Source organism: Antechinus flavipes, chromosome 4 (genome assembly GCF_016432865.1).
Source record: "Antechinus flavipes isolate AdamAnt ecotype Samford, QLD, Australia chromosome 4, AdamAnt_v2, whole genome shotgun sequence".
NCBI lineage: Eukaryota > Metazoa > Chordata > Mammalia > Dasyuromorphia > Dasyuridae > Antechinus > Antechinus flavipes.
The window spans coordinates 362,637,195-362,657,239 of record NC_067401.1 but is presented as its reverse complement, the minus strand read 5'-3'; the positions used below and the strand labels follow the sequence as shown (position 1 = coordinate 362,657,239).

At 35.0% G+C, this 20,045-nt stretch overlaps 1 protein-coding gene across 1 annotated transcript in view; it reads left to right on the top strand.

Moving 5' to 3' along the window:
- The window catches only part of WDR27 (WD repeat domain 27), a 246,826-nt gene that overhangs the window by 126,311 nt on the left and 100,470 nt on the right, over positions 1-20,045 (top strand). Inside the window, exon 24 of the mRNA XM_051998158.1 lies at positions 16,104-16,202. Coding sequence (XP_051854118.1) covers positions 16,104-16,202 — 99 coding nt within the window. The remainder of the gene's footprint in view (positions 1-16,103; positions 16,203-20,045) is intronic.

The following is a 20,045-nucleotide window of genomic DNA, read 5'->3' as shown; positions in this document are numbered from 1 at the left end:
TCAGTCAAAAGTCCTTGGTATTTAGGGAGAGAAGTGAAGGAGGCTGGCAAACTGCCATGTGACTTGATAAAAATGGATCCTGGACTATGGAGTCTGGAGCATGAAGTCTTCTCTCCTGAGCATGCTACAGCAGAGAGACTCTGATCTCTCTTCCTCAGCTCTCCAATCCTTGCCTATAATTACCTTACCACCCCACATTCAGCAAGCACCAATTGTGAGGAGAGCCATCATCATATCACCATATCATTTAAGTATCTGCTTATAGCACCATTATCTCACATTGACTAGGTAATTAGCCTTAAGTGATCTGCTGCCTCAGATTCAAAAACACCTTTTCAGAGGTACAGCCCTCTACAGAAAAGGCAATAGGCAGACGCCAATATGGCACCACAGTTGGATTCTCTAGACAATGTCAGTGAGCTAGAGTCTGAATATCCAGAGGTAAGAAAGAGATGTATTAGAAAGGAGAGAAAGGCTAAATGGATTGATGTCAAAAACACCACTATTCCATAGCTCTCTTCACCAATCATCTGTGTGGGCCTTCAAGGACAGGAGAAGCAAGCCATTGAGCTTTCCTTAGTTTTGATACTATCCCTTCTTTTTCCAGCTATATTATTCTGCTTCTAACGCCCTGGACATCTTCATCCTGAGGCAAAACCTCTAAGGATGTTGGTAAATCTCTGAACCCTTTTCTCAGTGATTGAACAACGAATCCTTTTATAACCTTCCTATCCAAGTGAATCTGAAATCCTAGTTATTCAAACCTCATCATTTTCTGCCATCCTCTATCCTCTATTCCCTCATTTCCTCTGAGGTTCATTCAATTTTTGTCATTCTGTCAAGACTGGTGGCTATTATCTCCTGGTCTCTAGGACATTCTTCTTTTTCTCAATGAGTTCAGTGCTTTGCTCATGTAATTTTTATCTCCTCTCTAACTCCTGGCTTTATACCATGGACTTTAAGATACATGTGAATTCTGCCTCCTACTCTTAACTTTCTAGTCCTTCAACTTACTCATTTTTTCACGATTTGCTCCTCCACCCCTCTACTGCCCACATAGGGCAGTTTTCAATCCCACTTACCACAATGGTTTTTCCAAGTCTTGTCATCTTAACCATATATCTCTTCCGCTTAGCTTATTCCTTCCCTTTTCACTTTTCCCTTCTCACTTTTCAATGAGGTGGGAGAAGTTTCACCATAGATTGAATATGTCTAAAATTTTTCTCTTAAAGCCAATTCTGAAGGCAGTAAGATACCCATTATATTCATCCCCCTCCATTCTTTCTCTCAGATATAATAGGTTTCCTATGCCTCTTCATGAGATGTACAACCATTCCTTTACCCTTTTTCTGGTACAATGTCCTTTCCACATCACTTTCTAGAACAAGATATACATGTATTCTTTATACATCTTTATAGCCGAAATATAGTTCCCAAGATTAATCTTTACCTTTTTAGATTTCTCTTGAGTTCTATATTTGTAGATCAAATTTTTTGTTAAGTTCTGGCTTTTTCATCAAAAATAGGTGAAATTTGCTTACTTCATTGAATGTCCATCTTCTTCCCTGGAAAAAGATGCTCATTCTAGCTGGGTAAGTTATTTTTGGTTGCATACCAAGTTCCTTAGCCTTTCGGAATATCATATTCCAGGCCCTTCGATCTTTTAGTATGGATGCTGCCAGATCCTGGGTGATCCTTATTGTGGCTCCTTGATACTTGAATTGGGTTTTTCTAGCCGCTTGCAATATTTTTTCCTTCGTCTGAGGGTTCTGGCATTTGGCCACTATATTCCTTGGTGTTTTGATTTTAGGATCCCTTTCAGTGGGTGATCGATGAATTCTTTCAATGTCTATTTTATCCTCTGTTCCTATGACTTCTGGGCAGTTCTCTTTGATAATTTCCTGGAAAATAGTGTCCAGGCTCTTTTTTTCATCATGCTTTTCTGGGAGTCCAATGATTCTCAGATTGTCTCTCCTGGATCTGTTTTCCAGGTCTGTTGTCTTCCCCAGAAGGTATTTCACATTCTTTTCCATTTTTTGATTTTTTTGGATTTGCTTGACTGATTCTTCTTGTCTCCTCGAGTCATTCAATTCCAATTGTTCAATTCTGATTTTCAGTGAAGTATTTTCTTCACTCACTTTTTAAAAATCTTTTTCTAATTGTCCAATTGAGTTGTTTTGTTCTATGGAATTTTTTTCCATTTCACCAATTTTGTTTTTTAGAGAGCTATTTTCTGTTTCCAGTTCACCAATCCTATTTTTCAAGGATTTTACTTCTTTATCCACTCTCTCTTTAACTGACTTCTCCAGGCTCTTTTGCCAAGCCTCCCTCTCCTTTTCCCAAGCCTCCCTCTCCTTTTCCCAAGCTTCCCTCTCCTTTTCCCAAGCCTCACTCTGCTTTCCCCATTTTTCTTCTAGCTCCCTTGTGAGAGCCTTTTTAATTTCCTCCATGAGATTCATCTGTGCTGAGGAACAGATGATCTCCTCCTTTGGGGATTCACCTGGAGACTGTCTGTTTTTAGTCTCCTCAGGATTTAGAGTCTGCTCTCTATCTGTATAGAAGCTGTCAAGGGTTAAAGTCCTCTTCAGTTTTTTGCTCATTCTGTCTAATAATCAAAGACAAACTAGCAAAGAAAAACAGAAAAAACTGGAGTCTTTCTTTGGGGGGGGGGCTGGGTATGTTACCAAGCTTCCTCTCCAGACTGCGGGGGGGGCAGCAGCGAGATACTAGCCCTACTGTGCTGCGCCTGCTCTCTGAGATCCCAGAGCGTGCTGAGTCACTGGGGGGCGGGGGGGGGGGTGCGGCCAGGTCCCGAGAGACTCCAGCTGTTTGGGGTTGTATTCTTCAGCTTCGGTGTTTTTAGCTTCTCTGCTGGGCTGCTGACTTGCTGCCAGGGCAAAGTATCCAGTCCTGTAGCGAAGCTCTCCCTGCAGAGGCGGCTGCGATCACTCCCCACCCCCTCTCCAGTCTGCTCCCGTGCTCTCACTGCTGCTGCCCTCAGCCTGCACCCGATCTAAAACCGTCCCAGCCTTCCAGTAAAGACAGACCTTTCTTGGCCAAGGATGGCTTCTCTTGGTAACTATTTGTGGGTTTTTTTTTCAGTCAAGCATCAATTCAGAGGCTTGTAATGAAATGGATAGTGAGAGAAAATGCAGAGCTACACAGCTGTGTGCCTCTTCTCCGCCATCTTAACTGGAAGTCCTCCAACCATATATCTCTTATGGTCCCTCTTATCTCCACTTTCTTAGATGAGAACCTTGATTCATATTTCAATGAAAAAAATTGAGGCCTTTTATCAAGAATGCCTTCTTTCTTCTCTTATTGATCTCACATTACTGATTCCCTTCCATTATTATTTCTCCCCTACCTCGCACATGAAGAGAGAATCCTTCTACTTGCCAAGTCTAGCCCTTCTACATAACAGTGATCCCATTCCATCACATTTTCTGTAGCAGAATGTCTTTCTATCATCTCCACTCTCACTTATCATCAAATTCTCCCTGTCTTCCAGTTCTTTCTTTGCTATCTATGACCATGTTTGTGGGTTCCCTCAAAAAAAACTCATCACTTGATCTCTCCATCCTAGATAGTTGTCATTCCATATCTCTCCTTTTTGTAACTAACTTCCTTAAGAAGGTTATATTTTTTGCTCTCTTCTTAAATATTTGTAGTCTGGCTTCCAATTTCATCATTCATCTAAAAATGCTTTCTCCAAAGGTTCTAGTGATCTCTTAATCACCAGATCTAATATCATTTTTATCAATCCTTATACTTCTTGGTCTTTTTGTAGCATGTGACTCTTACAATTACCCTTTTCTTGATAACTTCTTCTCTATACTGTTGATTCTCCCACTACCTGTCTTAACTGTTCCTTCTTGGTCTCCTTTGCTAAATTTTTATCTGGATTAACTCCAATAACTATGGATGCCTCCTTCTTCTCCTGTACTATTTTGCTTTATAATCTCATCAACTTCTATGTAGTAAATTAACATCTCTATGCTTATAATTCTCAGATCTGCTGATCTAGTCCTCCTGCCTTGCATCTCCAGCTACTTGTTGGACGTCTTAAACTCTGCATGTTTAAAATCAAACTCAATATATTTCACCTCAAACTCTTTCCTCTTTCTAATTTTATTGTTAATGGAATGGCACTATCTTCCCCACATCCTCAACTCTACACTCTTTCACTCCTCATATCAAACCTTTTTGTCAAGTCCTGTCTTTTCTACTTTCATATCTTTTAAATATGTACCTTTCACTCCTCCAACACTGCTATCACTCCAGTCCAGGCCCTCATCACCTTATGACTGGCTTAAAGCACTAGCTTTCTGATTGATCCCCTTATCTCAAGTTTCTTCTCACTCTAGCTTAGCCACAGAGGTTGAACTGATAATTCATATCATTGCCACTTTTACTATTTAGTAAACTGCAATGGTTCCTTATTATCCTAAAGAAAGAAGTATAAAACTTTTTATTTGGCCTTACAAATCCTTCATGAGCTGGTCCTTTATTACCTTTCTTAAACCTTCTTTCTCTTCCCATATCCATAGATACTTTTGGATAAATGATATTGGCCTCCTTGCTGTTCATTGTACAAGACACTCCAGATTTTGTGCATTTTTACTAGGTATTTCCCGTACTTGGAATTCTCTGTCTCTTCATTCCTGTTAGACTTTCTGCCTTACTTCAAGTTTCAACTAAAATTATATATTCTATAAAAAGCCTTTTCTAATTCCCTGAATAGTAATGCCTTCCTACTGCTGATTATCTCCAATTTCTCCAAAATATATCTTGTTTGTATATAGTATTTTGAAAGTTGTTTCCTCCATTAGCCTAAGTGTTTCTTGAAAGAAGGTACTTTTTTTTTTTTTTTTTTTTTTTTTTTTTTTTTGCCTTTCTTTGGAACATGGTAGGTGCTTAATAAATGCTAACCTGATTCTTTTATTTGCCTGGACTTTCTTCTATTTTGTATATGCATTTGATCTCTCTTAGAGAAGATTATGATAAAGCAAAGTTGATTCATGTATCTGAAGAGATTATGAATTATAAAGAATACCTTCTTAAGCTAATTTTTGAGGGATATGGTTTTAGAAAAAAATGACTTAAACTTAGATTTGAACAAATATATTTATGGATTCTAATTCATTTTGATCAAACTTGGGATGTAAATTTTAGGGATGTTAAAAGTAATTGACAAAGGATCTAGCAATTCATCTAATAAAATGGAACAAATGAGAAAGAATTTGTGAAGAAGGATATCTTTTGGCTTTAAAGCATAGCTTAAACATTCTCTGTCTTTATTAACAAATTTTAAAAATGAAAAAGAATTTATCTGGTGTCATTTAAATTTAAAGGACAAAAGGAAAAGAATAACAGCTTTGTGTCATTCACATTCCAGATGCCTTATTCAATTTATATGGTTGTTTCAAAGCCTTTTTCATGAGTACAATGTAGGATATGAATAAGTTAGACTTTTACATTTACTACTCTCTGTTTCTTAGAAACATCACTACAACTTGAGCTATATTTGGGTCTTATGTAACCCAATTTGGGTTTGGGAGAATTATTCCTCAGAATTTCCCCTTAGTTTTTAGTTAGGAGACTTTATGAGGGGAGCAGAGCTGTGGTTTATCTTGGGAGTTAAATGGCATGTGTGTATACCAACTGGTGATCAGACAAAGAAAAGAGTTATCCAGGTCACTTCTTAAGTAGTATGTAGGGACTACTTGCTACCTTTTGTCACACTTTAAGGTACATTAAAAGAAAAAGCAACAGAAAAAATTTTCATAAGTTGACTAAAGCTGGAGATGGAACCAAGGTGGTGGAGTAAAGGCAGGGACCTGCCCAAGATCTCCCCCAAATTCTCCTAAATAATTACTCAACAAATTCTAGATCAGTGGAACCCATAAAAAGATGGAATAAAACAATTTTCTAGCCCAGAACAACTTGAAAAGTTTGCAAAAAGGTCTGCTGCAGCAGGGTGACAATAGAATGCTGTTCAACACAGGCTGCACCAGCACAATCCGAGCCCTGGAAAACCAGGAGCAGGCCTTGGGAGCCACTGAGTCAGCAGCAGCAGTGGTGACTTCTGGAGATGTTGGCTCACAGATGGTAAGGTCAGAACAACTGGTCAGAAAGAGATTACAAGGATCTCTTTGATGACACTGAGGCAGAACTTTGTTGCTTTGCTTATACTTTAATCCAGGTCATAGTCCTGGGTGACAGTTCTAGGAAGAGCACTAGTATACCAAGAGCTTTTAGCCAAAGTGAACCAGGGGCATTCCTCCTAATTTGAGGACAGAAAAGAGTGCTTGTAGTTACTCCCAGACCAAAACATGTGCCAGGAGAGTGGTAAATCTCCTTTGATCATACTACCTTGGAGATACTGAAAACTCAAAGGTCCCTAGAAATATCCCTGAAAATATTTGCACAGAAATCTTGAAGCTTGGGACAGTGCATGCAAAGTCCTGCTTTAATAAAGAGTTAAAAATCAAGTAACAGCTAGGCAAATGAACAAACAGAAAAAGATTCTGACCATAGAGCATTACTATGGTGACAGGGAAAATCAAAACACACACTCAGAAGATAACAAAATCAAAGCTCCTTTGTGCAAAGCTTCCAAGAATAATATAAATTTGTCTCAAGCCATGGAAGAGGTAAAAACAATTTGAAAATCAATGAGAAGTAAAGGAAAACTTGGGAAGAAAAATGAGTGATGTAAAGAAACCCATGAAAAAGAATCATGTTATAACATGACAATCAATGTTATAGCAGCTCTTTTTTGGGGGCAAAGAATTGGAAAATGAGGAGATGCCCCATTAACTGGGGAATTAGTGATTAAATTGTGGTATATAATTATGATGGAATATTAGTATGCTATAAGAAATGATAAGCAGGATGATCTCAGAAGAACCTGGAAAGATTTCCTTGAGCTGATGCAAAGTAAAATGTACCATGTACAAAGTAATAGCAATATTTTAAGATGATCAACTGTGAATGACAACTAATCTCAGCAATACAATGGTACAAGACAACTCTGAAGGAGTTATGTTGAAAAATGCTTTCCCTACCCAGAGAAAGAACTGATGACATCTGAATGTAGATTGAAACATACTTTTTAAATTTTATTTTTCTTGAGGGTTTTGTTTATGTTTTCTATGTCTAATATAGAAATGTTTTGCATTCACATATGTATAACCTATATTGAATTATTTGCTTTCTCAATGCGAGTCAGGTGGGGAGAGAGCAAGGGAGAGAATCTGGAACTCAAGTTTTGAAAATGAATGTTAAATATACTTTAACATATTTAACATGTATTGGTCTACATGCCATCTAGGGGAAGAGTGGGGGGGAAGGAGGGGCAAAGTTAGAACAGAAGATTTTGCAAGGGTCATTGATGAAAAATTATCCATTCATATATCTTGTAAATAAAAAGTTATAATAAATAAATTTTAAAAAAAGAAAAGAAAAAAGAAAATGAATGTTAAAATTGTTTTTACACCCAATGGGGGAAAAGACGAATTGACTAAATACTAAATGATGCAGGATTAGATAGAGAACTGTTTTGAAAGGGAAGAAAATGCTGAATAAATAAATGCTTAAATTAAACATAGTTCTTAGGGATTACTGTCTTTTTTTGAAACACTTGCCCTAACACCCATGTAGTTCTTAAGTACCTGCAGTACCAGATGACCAAAAGTCAGGCAGAGCAACTAAGGGGATTGCATTTGACAGCACACTAAAGAGAGAAAACTTTTGGGACCTTTGTCCATAAGACTGATCATCTTGGGAGGATGGCATTGTTTACTCCTTAGAACAATTATCTAGAGAAATTATTTTTGATTAATAAATAGTTAGCTAATCTTCTTCAGAAGTCTTTATTGTCATAAAAATATTTCCCATAGGTAAAGATATAAGTAATAATTCTTAAACATTTTCCTCATGCCCTTCTTTTTGAACCTAGTAGATAACAGGCAAGTTGCCTTGTCATTTTTAGGTTTACTTTACATTACAGTGAAACATATTTGTACCAGTTCTGAATTTTCCAACAATTGGATTTCTCACGTTTAGATATAAGCTTTAGAGAACTCTACCAGGATGTGCTGAAGTAAGTAAGTCATTGATGGAAAGAACCCTGGCTTTGGAGTGAGAGAATGATGCCTACAACATGCCCCAGAGCACATTAACCTCAGTTTTCTTATCTATAACATTAGGGAACAGCCTTGAAGGTTCCTTTCAACACTTTATGATCCTGAAAATTAAAATTAGCAATATAGTGACACTTTTTCATATTTATTTTATTGATATCTTTTGTATTTATTATACCTTTATTTACACATAAATATTCCCCTTTGTCCAACCCAGAGGGCCATCTTTTATGTTGAAGGAAAAAAAAAGAAAATAATTTAGCAAAATTTAGACACCTCTACTGGGATTAACAGAATTTTCATTGTTCTACACACATAGTCCCTTCCCCAGGCAAAAAAAAGGAGGGAGGCTCAGCAGCTATTTTTCAGACTAACCATATCCATTGGTTGATTGCTATTGATGTCCTTCAATCTTGAAAAGCTCTTTGACTTCCGGGAGGTAATGCCAAGAAATGAAGTGAATTGGATTTAAGTGAAGGAGAACTATGTAGTCACCAGCCTTGCATTCTCTCCAGAACCATCTGGGTCCAGTAGTAAGATTTTTTTTTTTTTCAGTAGTAAGATTTAAATCAGGATGACAGGAGATGGCTCTAGATGATATTAGTATGGGTTGCAAGGTAAAAGTATTTGTGGAATGATTACATTTTTATGTAACTTTCTTAAAAAGTTTCTATTAGATATGCCTTGAATTTTAACTATCATTGAAACAGGAATAATAACTGACATTTATAGATCATTTTAAACATTTTTCAAGACACTTGCAAAAGTGCCATTTGGAAGTTGAGAACAATAGACCTTTAGCAGGTGAGAGTGCAAGGGGCTAAACTCTAAGTAGATGCACTGGAATCAGACAACCGAGCACTTAAGGCTAATTACATATTGGACAATACTCTATTAGCATATGCTTGGAAAATGGCCCTTCCCACTATTTTGTGCTGGCTGGATCTTTTGGTGTATATAGATAATCGTAAGAAGGATTAGGGGGTGGAATGAGACAAACCAGGGTCACTTTGGCTTTGGAAGAGGAGAAGGGAGATCATAGAGAACTTGCATGCATTCCCTTCACTTCTACCCCTAAAAACCAAGAATAAATACCAAGGACTTTTGCTTATCCTGACGCCGGCTGATTCTAAGGCATCCAGGGTGCTAACTCGGTCTTCACATGAGAGCATAGTGTAATGTTGGGAATAGAGAAAAGTGACTAGAAGATAGAAGACTTGCTTGAGTCCTAACTCTGCCAAGCACCAGTTCTATTCCTTTGGAAAACTCTCTGGACCTCAGTTTCCTAATCAGTTGAGTAGGGATAGTGATCCTTGTACTACTTGCCTCACAGGGCTGTGGGGAGTAATGTCTGTGTAAAGAACAATGTAAATTAAGCTGTTATCAATAATTTTAGTTAATACAGACTGATAACTTATAATATTTCAAAACCAAGTCAGGTACAAGTAACCTGGGTTACAGGGAAAATATTTATAAAAGCATCACTGGATGTATGGCATCCATGGATAGGGCTTTTATTAGTTTACATCATTGAGTCTTTCTAGATGGAGAAACCTGATGAAGCACATGTAAAGGGAGAACCTCATGTTGCAATTTCAGATATTCTTAAATTCTTGTGTTTTAAACTTTTATTTATTGTTAGAATAGAAAAAAAGTAAATTGCTTTAATGGTTAGATCAATCAAGAATTGTGTGTGTGTGTGTGTGTGTGTTTTTTAAATTATGCTTGTTTGGAAAGTGGTGTGAAGGGAAAAGGCATGGTTTACCTGCTCTGTAGCAGTAGCAATGACTCTTCTATTGTCCATTGTGTCTACCATTATTACATTTGTACCTGAGAAAAGATCGTGGTTAATATAAAAGTCTGTGGGCAGTGATAGGGGAATTTAGAGCAATAGTAGGAATCTCTCTTATCTGAATAACTCAGAGATCAATTACAAATTTATTGGGGTTTGCCCTTTCTTATTCTAGTGCTTCTTTTTGGAAGTTAGAAATGGTAGTTTGGAATCCAATCTCCATAAAACTTTAAGCAGGATTAGTTCAATAGGTTATGCATTTTTCCTGAGATTGCGTTTTGTTTTATTTTTCATGGCTAAAGGTTTAATATTGAGAAGATATGTATAACTGAAATGTGTTACATCAGTTGTTCCTTGATGTTTAAGGATTAGAGACATTTTCAGAAAAGCTCACTTTCTATTTACAATTTTCTCCCATTCTTTCTATGAGGATAATTGTCTAAAAGGGAAATGCAGGACACATGTAGACAGCTATATCAGGGAAAACAGCTTCCAGCTTTAGGAATATGGTTCAACAGAATTACAAAATAGTGGTAATGAAGCATTTTAGCTCTTCTTCCAAAGCATTTCTCCTTTTTAGTAGGACATTCAGTCCCTTAGCATTTTTATGAAAATATTTTTGAGCAGTAAAAGCATAATTCCAGCATCCATGTGGTTTGTGCCACATCTCATTCACTGCCTGAAAAAATATTGCTTCTCCTTTTTTCTTATTCTTTTCCTTAGTTTTACTGTATTTAGTTTGTGAGTAAGATTTTTTTATGTAAGTTATAATTATGGTTGTATGGTTTGATAATTTATATATATATATATATATATATATATATATGTACATATGTATATATATATATATATATATATATATATATATATATATATATATATATATTTAAAGTCATGTTACTAAGGAAGGAAGAATATAATACCAAAAAATACTGTATCTGAATTTGACACCTGATTTATGTTCTATCTCAATGTCTTAGAAGGTATTGATAAGGTATAAATATTTAGTCAAAAGAAGACTAGGAAGATTCCTAACATATTTTGTGGACCCTTCATGGTAAATGTACAGTAAGACAAGGAAACGAGTCCTCCCTCCCTCCCTTCCTTCCCTCCCTTCTCTCCTTCCCTCCTTCCCTTCCTCTCTTCCCTCCCTTCCCTCCCTTCCTCCTTCCCTTCCTCTCTTCCCTCTCTTCCCTCCCTTTCCTCCATATTTACCTCTCTCCCTCCTTCCTCTCCCTTCTTCCCTCCCTCCCTCCCTCCTCCCTTCCTTCCTTCCTCCTCCCTCCTCCCTCCTTCCTTCCTCCTTCCTTCCTTCCTCCTTCCCTCTCTTCCTTCCTTCCTTCCTTCCTCCCTCTCTCCCTCCCTCCCTTTCTTCCCTCCCTTCTCTCCTTCCCTCCTTCCCTTCCTCTCTTCCCTCCCTCCCTCCTTTCCTTCCTCCCCTGTTGGAATCCTTACAAACTGCTAACTAATTAGAGTTGATCTAATCTTACAAGAAGATTCTTCTCAAAACACAGCCAGGTGATAAGAGTTCAGATCTTTTATTATTTCCAATATAGCCCGGTTAGCTTAGAGGTCTATCTCTCTGCTTGGTTCCAAGAGCTCCCTCCGAATGTCGCCAAATCCAAAGGTTCTGTCCTTTAGCCTCTGCCTCTGCTTTCTTCAGCCTCCAGCCAACTCCACTCTTCATGTCATTCCGGTGAAATCTCTCAAAGTGCTCTATGTCTGCACCAGAGTGCTCCTCTCCAATCCAGCTGAACTCTCTTCTGCGACCAGCCAGCCAAGTGGAAAATATATTCTGGAATAGCTCTCTCTTCACTGGCCTTATATGTGAATCTTCTGAGAGAATGGGATTATGGGTTTTCTCCCATAGTGCTCTCTGGCCCAAAGAGCTTCAAGTTACAAAGTTTACTTTGTGAAGCTGGCATACTTGTGAACTCCAATGAGTAAAGATGCAAACACAAGCATTGTACTAATTAGTTCTACTTAGTACCTTGTTTCAGGTTCTGCCCAAAACATCTTCTTGTAAGATTAGATCAACTCTAATTAGTTAGCAGTTTGTAAGGATTCCAACACTCCCCTTCCTTCCTTCCTTCCTTCCTTCCTTCCTTCCTTCCTTCCTTCCTTCCTTCCTTCCTTCCTTCCTTCCTTCCTTCCTTCCTATATAATTCTATCTTCTTTCTATAACAATAAGAACGATAAAAAGCAGTTTACCAAAACTACAAACATTTTAACTAAGTCTGATAGCATATACAATTCTTTGTACTTACAGTCTCTCTTTCCAAAGAAGTAGGAATGTACATTTTTTCTTTAGGAACAAAATTGGTAAGTATAAACTCAGACCATTTTAGAGTTATTTGTTCTTTATTTCCTTTGATGTAGTCTTTACTAATTATGCTTGCTGTTTTCTTGCTTCTGTTTACTTCATTTTTCACAAGTTCACATATTCCCATACTACTGTATTTTCTTTATGTTTATCATTTCTTATGGCACAATAAAATGCTCTATACATTTATATATATATTTAATTAGCCATTTCCTAATTGGGTGAATGTTAAACCAGAAAACAGATAAAATTAATATTATATCCTTTCACCATTTGTTCTATGGGTCCTTTGTATTTTTTCCAAACATGAGGGAGATTTATCCCTTTGATGCTCACATAACTTTTTAAAAACATGCAATTAATATATTCAACTATGTGAGACAATTTCTACTTCAAAAGTAAATAACATATTTATAAAATTAAAATCCTATCCATGCCAATCTGTAAAGGCACAGGATAGTAATTTAAGTCAGGTTTCTTATAGTCATGTAACAGGAAAATTTTATTTTGGAAAACTTTAATTTCATTCCTATTTTTTTTTTTTTTCTGCTTGAAAAGCTTATGTTAAATTCTTGCATTTTTCTAGAAGCTGGCAATGTTCTCCCCAAACCCCTTTCCTTTTTCATTTTTTTTTCTTTCTTTGTTTCTTTTTCTTTTTGCTGAGGCAATGAGGTTAAGTGACTTGCCCAGGTCACACAAGTAGAAAGTGTTGTGTCTGAGACTAGATTTGAACTGAGATCCTCCTGACATCAGGGCTGGTGCTCTATCAACTGCACCAAGTAGCTGCTCCCTTATGTTAAATTCTTTAGGCAAATACTGATTAAACTGAGTTCTCTGCTATATGAGAAGGGATTCTATGATGAATGTACCAAGTATATGTATTATGTACTAGAATTTTTGTCATTGTTGAAATGTCTCCCCAATAAAATAATATTTCATGTCCTCAGATTAAGATTTATATATTTCATCAATATTTTTTAAGGTCTATCATATTCAATTGTTAAAGTTTAAGCAATATTGCAATGGCTATTTCTTTGAAGACTGTGAAAGTACCCAGTAAGAAGGTAAAGTAGTTGACTAGAGATTGCCCTTTCCTCATCACCACCTCAACCTAGTTTTTCTTTCAATTTCCCATTGTCAGTTTCACAAAATTCAATGAAATTGTGATATTGGGTCTTGAGGATTGTGTTATGAGGAAGGACACAGGATGTGGACAGGATTGCCTAGACTTTACATTTTTAACCATTTAATCTAGAAATGACCTTTTGGTAAGAATTCAAACCAGGGAGAAATACATTAAATAACAGATTATGACTACATATATATATATTTATCCATGTATATACATATATAATAAATAAGTTGAAGAAATAATTACTCACTGTCTTAAGTTGACCATGAAATTGAAATTTTATCTTGAAAATTTTTCCATAAAGTTTTAGTTTTTTTAAACTGAGAATCATATGAATTAAAATTTTTAAGTGTGACTATAATCCCTTTTGTAATGTGACCTATTACCCATGGACAGAAATAGATATTAATAGTAATCTTTTACATAAAGATTTAAATTTTGATAGAAAATCCATACTTAGTCTATATGGCACTCTGTAAATTTTATTTGTTTTTACCCTCCCTAAGTGATGTGTCAGACATTTGGTTGAAAGAAAAAAAAAGAGTAAACATTAGAGATGACTGATATTATGTGTTCTAATGACCTAAATTTATTTCCTGTCATTGCCCAAATATTTTACCATGTGTTGATATAATTATATTGACAAGGTGTGTTTGCATCCTTTCCCAAACTATCATTTGCTTGAGGTAATTTGTTCCCAATACTCCATAAAAGTGTAGTAGTTGATATTAATTATAAAATGAATTGAATAAAAGATTAAAATATGTTCTGTCTCTCACTTTTATTTAATAGCAGTACTTATTTTAGAAATATTTTCTTAGGAAATGAATACATTTTAAAGGTTTAACTTCAGATATTGGAAATTTATTTAGAACTCTACTTTTTGTGATTTGTTAGATAAATGAAAGCATGATGAGAATCACACTTGAAATTCTTTTTTTTTTTTTTTTTTTTGCTGAGGCAATTGGGCTTAAGTGACTTGCCTAGGATCACACAGCTAGGAAGTGTGAAATGTTAAGTGTCTGAGGTCAGATTTGAACTCATGTCCTCCTGACTTCAGAGCTGGTGCTTTATCCTCTGTACCACATAGCTGCCCCTAAAATAGTTACCTTTTAAAGAGCTTATTAGTTTTAAGCAATGGAATCAGTTTCTGAAAGGAAAATATTGGGCAAATTTTTCTTTAGAATCTTTTGAAGTTCAGACTTGACAATTTATTTGATAGCAATTGTATCAATATGTATCAATGTATATCAATATACAATTGATAGCAAAATTGTATTGTAATTTATAATTTAAAAGACTGTTTTCTAGGGGCTGTATATGTGTCTTGAACATGTGTCTTAATACTGATCAATATGCAACCCTCGGTTAGTTTATGAGGGGTTTAGTATTAAGTGAGAAGAGATGCTCATTACAGCCTGAATTTTCTTTTTCAGCATAGGTCCTGCAGATTGACTTTAACTAACTTTATTAATAAATGGCTCATTTCCCCACCTCAGGAAGGATTTTGGTTTTAGCCTTTAAAAAAATGAGTTTAGAGTGGATGCCCATTAGTTGGAGAATGGCTGAATAAGTTATGATATTTGAATGTTATGAGATATTATTGTTCTATAAGAAATTATTAGCAGGATGATTTCAAAAAGACTTGGAGAGATTTACATAAAGTAATGCAAAGTGAAATGAGTAGAACCAGGAGAACATTGTACCAATTCTGATAGATGTTGCTTTTTTCAATAATGAGGTGATTTAGGCCAATTCCAATAGACTTGTGATGAAGAGAGCCATCTGTACCCAGAGAAAGGACTGTGGGGACTGAGTGTGGATCACAATATAGTATTTTCACTTTTTTTGATTGTTATTTGCTTACATTTTGTTTTCTTTCTCTTTTTTCCCCTTTTTGACCTGATTTTTCTTGTGTAGCATGATAAATGTGAAAATATGTATAGAAGAATTGGACGTTTGATTTGCTATCTGTGGGAGAGGGTGGGGGGAAGGAAGGGAGAAAAAATTTGGAACACAAGATTTGCAAAGGCGAATGTTGAAAACTATGTGTATATTTTGAAAATAAAAAGCTTTAAAAATCAATTTAATGAAAGCAAGCAAGAACATTTCCTATATGAAATTGCAACCCTATGTATTTAAATATTTCCTAATTTTTGTACTTTAAAACTTTCTTCATAAAGTTACATAAATATGATAGCAATTTTTGCTAATGTATTTTTAAGCTAAATTATTAATTTGTCTAAGTAGTGTTCAGGATCCTCCCCCATATAAGCTCCAGAAAGGTTGGATTTAGAGCACTGTAATACTTCAGAGGAATCCCACTCTTGTAAGTGGAGAGTATTCTTTTCATGTACCTGTCCATGACTTTCTATATTGTATAATTTTTATTCATCTTATCACAGTGTCTTCTATTTATAATTTACTCAATATGAGGAAATTAGAAAAAAGGCAAACAGGTCTTAGGATGAAAACAAAATTTACTAGTTAGTCAGCCAGAATATTTATTAGTACCCACAAATTATTAAAAGTACTAGAGGGAGACCTTTAGCAATCCCTCAATCAGCAAGTATTTATTAGGGTCTTTGCTGTTTGACAAGTACTGGGCTAATAGTTTAATAGCATTCTAGGAAACTAATTTCATTAAAGGAAAATTGTGTAAGTAGAATTATGTTAATTTTTCTTTGAAATTTTCATCTTATCTTTTAGGCATACATATATGAGATGGGCTCAAGCACGTTTTCCCACAAATTGGCGGGACACACAGAGACAGTTTTGAATGTGGCTTTTAATCCATCAAAACCCCAGGTAACAGTGTATTCTTGTACAATTTTCAAAATAAAAATTACATGTAATACATTTGTTATATAAAATTATGTACCATATATTTATATAACTTATGAAAATAATATATAACATCTTTATATATAAATATGTTTAATGATTTATTGATAACATTTTAATAACAATCATTTATTATTGTAAACTCCTTGTCTTCCATTGTAAATTAAATGTGTTTAATGATTTATTGATAACATTTTAATAACAATCATTTATTATTGTAAACTCCTTGTCTTCCATTGTAACAAAGAAAAACTTATGCAAATCCAATTGAAAAAATAACCATACCTGATATATGTAACTTTTCACAGTCTGGTTCCTACTGTCTTTTTTTCACAACCAAAGGGAAGTGCTTTTCACCATATTTTGTGTGGAACCAAAATGAGTCACTACAATGAATTTGAGACTGGCTATCTTTTTTTGGTGCTCTTTTCATTTATATTATTATAATGATTGCATATATTGTTTTCCTGGATCTACTCTCTTTGTTTTATATCAGCTCATACAAGTCTTAACTGTTCATGTACTAGTAGTAACAGTGCTCATAATATTAGTAATTGTTGCAGTAGTTTAGCATATAGTAATTGCTATTTAGTCATGTTACAGTTGTATCCAACTCTTCATGGGGTGTGTGTGTGTGTGTGTGTTGGCAAAGATTCTGGAGTAGTTTGCCATTTCATTTTCCAGATCATTTTCCAGATGAAGAAACATAGGCAAACAGAGGGACACACAGTTAATAAGTGTCTAAGGCAGGATTTGAACTCAGGTTTTCCTGACTTCAACTACAACACTTTCTTCATTGTGACACCTGCCTATAATAAAGTTCTATTTTTGTTTAGTCACTTCCCAGTTAATGCACACAACTTTTTGCTTCCACAAATGTGCTGAAATTATATATTATATTTTCACTAATATTTATATTTGATGAGTTTAATTTTATTTTGGATGCTAATTTTAATTTATATGTTAATTTTAAAATAGAAACAGCAACAATGCTCATAAATATCATTTCCATTGATATAGGAGGAATAGCAAAATTGGTATTCTTTCCATTTTAAATTAAAAAAACTATTGTGAAAATATTTATTTGAAATGTGAGCAGAAATATTCATAAAAATATGATTATATAATATCCTAGAATACTTAATCTGCTAGGGACCTAAGAGGCTAGCTAATTGAATCCTTTCATTTTGTAAAAGAGGAAATTGAGCTGTGGAGGTTTGTGAGTTACCCAACATTGCTCATTTAATAGACATTAGAGGTGAGATTTGAATCCCGTGTCTTTGGTTTTCATCTCCATCTGTGTGATGTTTACATCTATAGATCTATCTCCCATCTCTGTGGCAAGTACATATCTCAGTGGAGTTACCTGGAGTCAGGAAACCCTGAATTCGTATCTGACCCTAGATATTTTCTAGCTATATGACTCTGAGCACTTAACCTTGATGACCTTAAAAATCAAACCAAAACAAACAAACAAAAAATCTACTTAATGGCACTGTTGACATCTCCAAGTCTATGTGTCCAAACCATAATATATCATTTCCCTCCTTACTTCATGCTGTCAGTTTTTCCCCTTCTACACTTTGCATACATCTCTCTAATAGTCTAGTAGTCACAACCTTGTGATCATTTCTGACTGCAAAATTCATATTTCTAAAACATAGTTCTAAACTTGTAATTTCTTTGCTCAGAAATTTCCTGTGGCTCTCTATTATTGCTTCTATGATAAAATATAGACTCAGAATCATGTAGTCATAGAATTATACAGTTGTTAGGGACCTCATTAATCCTCTGGTTCAATTTATACTGAAAAGGAATAGCTGTAATCATCTACCCAACAAGTGGTCAACCAATTTCCTTTGTAAGAATGAAGAACTCATTACTCCTTGAGACAACCCATTCCATTATCAGATGGAATTTCAGTACAATAAGCCTAAATTGGTCCCTTAGTTACATCTACACATTGCTTCTAATTCTACCCTCTAGGGTCAAATAAAATCTCTCTTCTACATGAGGCTCATCATATACTTGAACACTATTGTCATGGCCACAATTTTATCTTCTTCAAGGTAAACATTCCTAATTTTTTGAAGTATTCCTTTTATGATATGGATTCAAGGCTCTTCATAATCCTATTTGTCTTACCTAACTCAGTTTCAATTGATAAATGATGGACAGAAGCAGCTACACCCAAAGAAAGAACACTGGGAAATGAATGTAAACTATTTGCATTTTTGTTTTTCTTCCTGGGTTATTTTTACCTTCTGAATCCAATTCTCCCTCTGCAACAAGAGAACTGTTCGGTTCTGCAAACATATATTGTATCTAGGATATACTGCAACATATTTAACATCTATAGGACTGCTTGCCATCTAGGGGAGGGGGTGGAGGGAGGGAGGGGAAAAATCGGAACAGAAGCGAGTGCAATGGATAATGTTGTAAAAAAATTATCCTGGCATGGGTTCTGTCAATAAAAAGTTATTATAAAATAAAATAAAAATTTTTTTTTAAAAAGAAAGAAAATCCTATTTGTCCTTTGCTAGATTTTCCTAATCTCTTTTTTAAAATAATGGGTCCCAGAAATTAACACAATACTTTAAATGATGAAAATAGAGGATAGAGGGACTATTGCCTTATTTCTGGAAGTAAGTATTCCTCAGCCTGACATCCAATATATTCCAAAATCATTTATGTTTTCAAATTGATTTAATGTTATTCTATATAATGAGTTCTATGTTTCAAGCAGACTGACCCATTTCATATTACCTATGTGAAATCATGTTTCCATCCTCTGTACTTTTTCATAGACTAGTTCCTTACATTAGAAATGTTCTATGTCTATATCTCTACCTTTTAGAAATCTGACTTCCTTTCAAGTGCCACGTCCTTTAAAAGGTCTTTGTTGATTGCCTCATAATTATTTCATATCTGTTTTGAATATAGGAGTTTTCCCCCTTATTTGTAGAGTACAACTGCTTTGAGATTAGAAATGTTCATTTTTATCTTTATATTGCCACAGAAATGTTTATTGAATAGGTTTCACTTGAATTCTGTCCAGCAGGATCTAGCTTTAACTATCTCCTGACAGAGGCAAGACCAAACTTTCCCTTCCACATTTCTTGTTTATGGCATCTGCTTTCATTCTCATTCTTGACAAAGTGGAGAAGAGAAAGACAAAATATCAAGATAGGGCCATGTGTTCAAGTCATTCTTATTAATCCCAAATAGCTAGCCCATTTCTGGGCAATTGCTAGGCATTTAGTATTATTTAAAATTTATTTAAATTGACATAAAGATGTCTTGGTAGTGACCACTTTAACTCTTTTTATGGCATTTAGCCCAAAAGTAAAATGATAGGAAATTCCATAAATATTCTTAGTGATTCTTGCCTAAAATAAAATCCTGTTTAGGAGGTTAATACTTTTAGGTATCTTATATTTGTATTTACAATTAAGATGTAAAGAAAGGGCTTGCTTTTCAAGAAAAGAGAATACTGATAAAATATATCTATCTGGTTACTTCATTGATGTTTATACAATCTTTAGTTGCAGCATTTGCTGTACTATAAATCATAGTGATTTAGAACTGCATATGTTCCTTATGAGAAAAAGAACTGAGATAAAACAGAATGAGAAAACTAATTAAAATTTTGTGTCTTTCTGTTTATATTCATACAAAGTTTCTATTGCTAGGTTATTTTCTTTTAGTTTGATGAAGTATTAAAAGATGTTGTTTATGATTTATAATCTATAAAAATTTGAAACAGATGTGGATATTGACATTGTTGTTTCTAGGTACTGAATAATA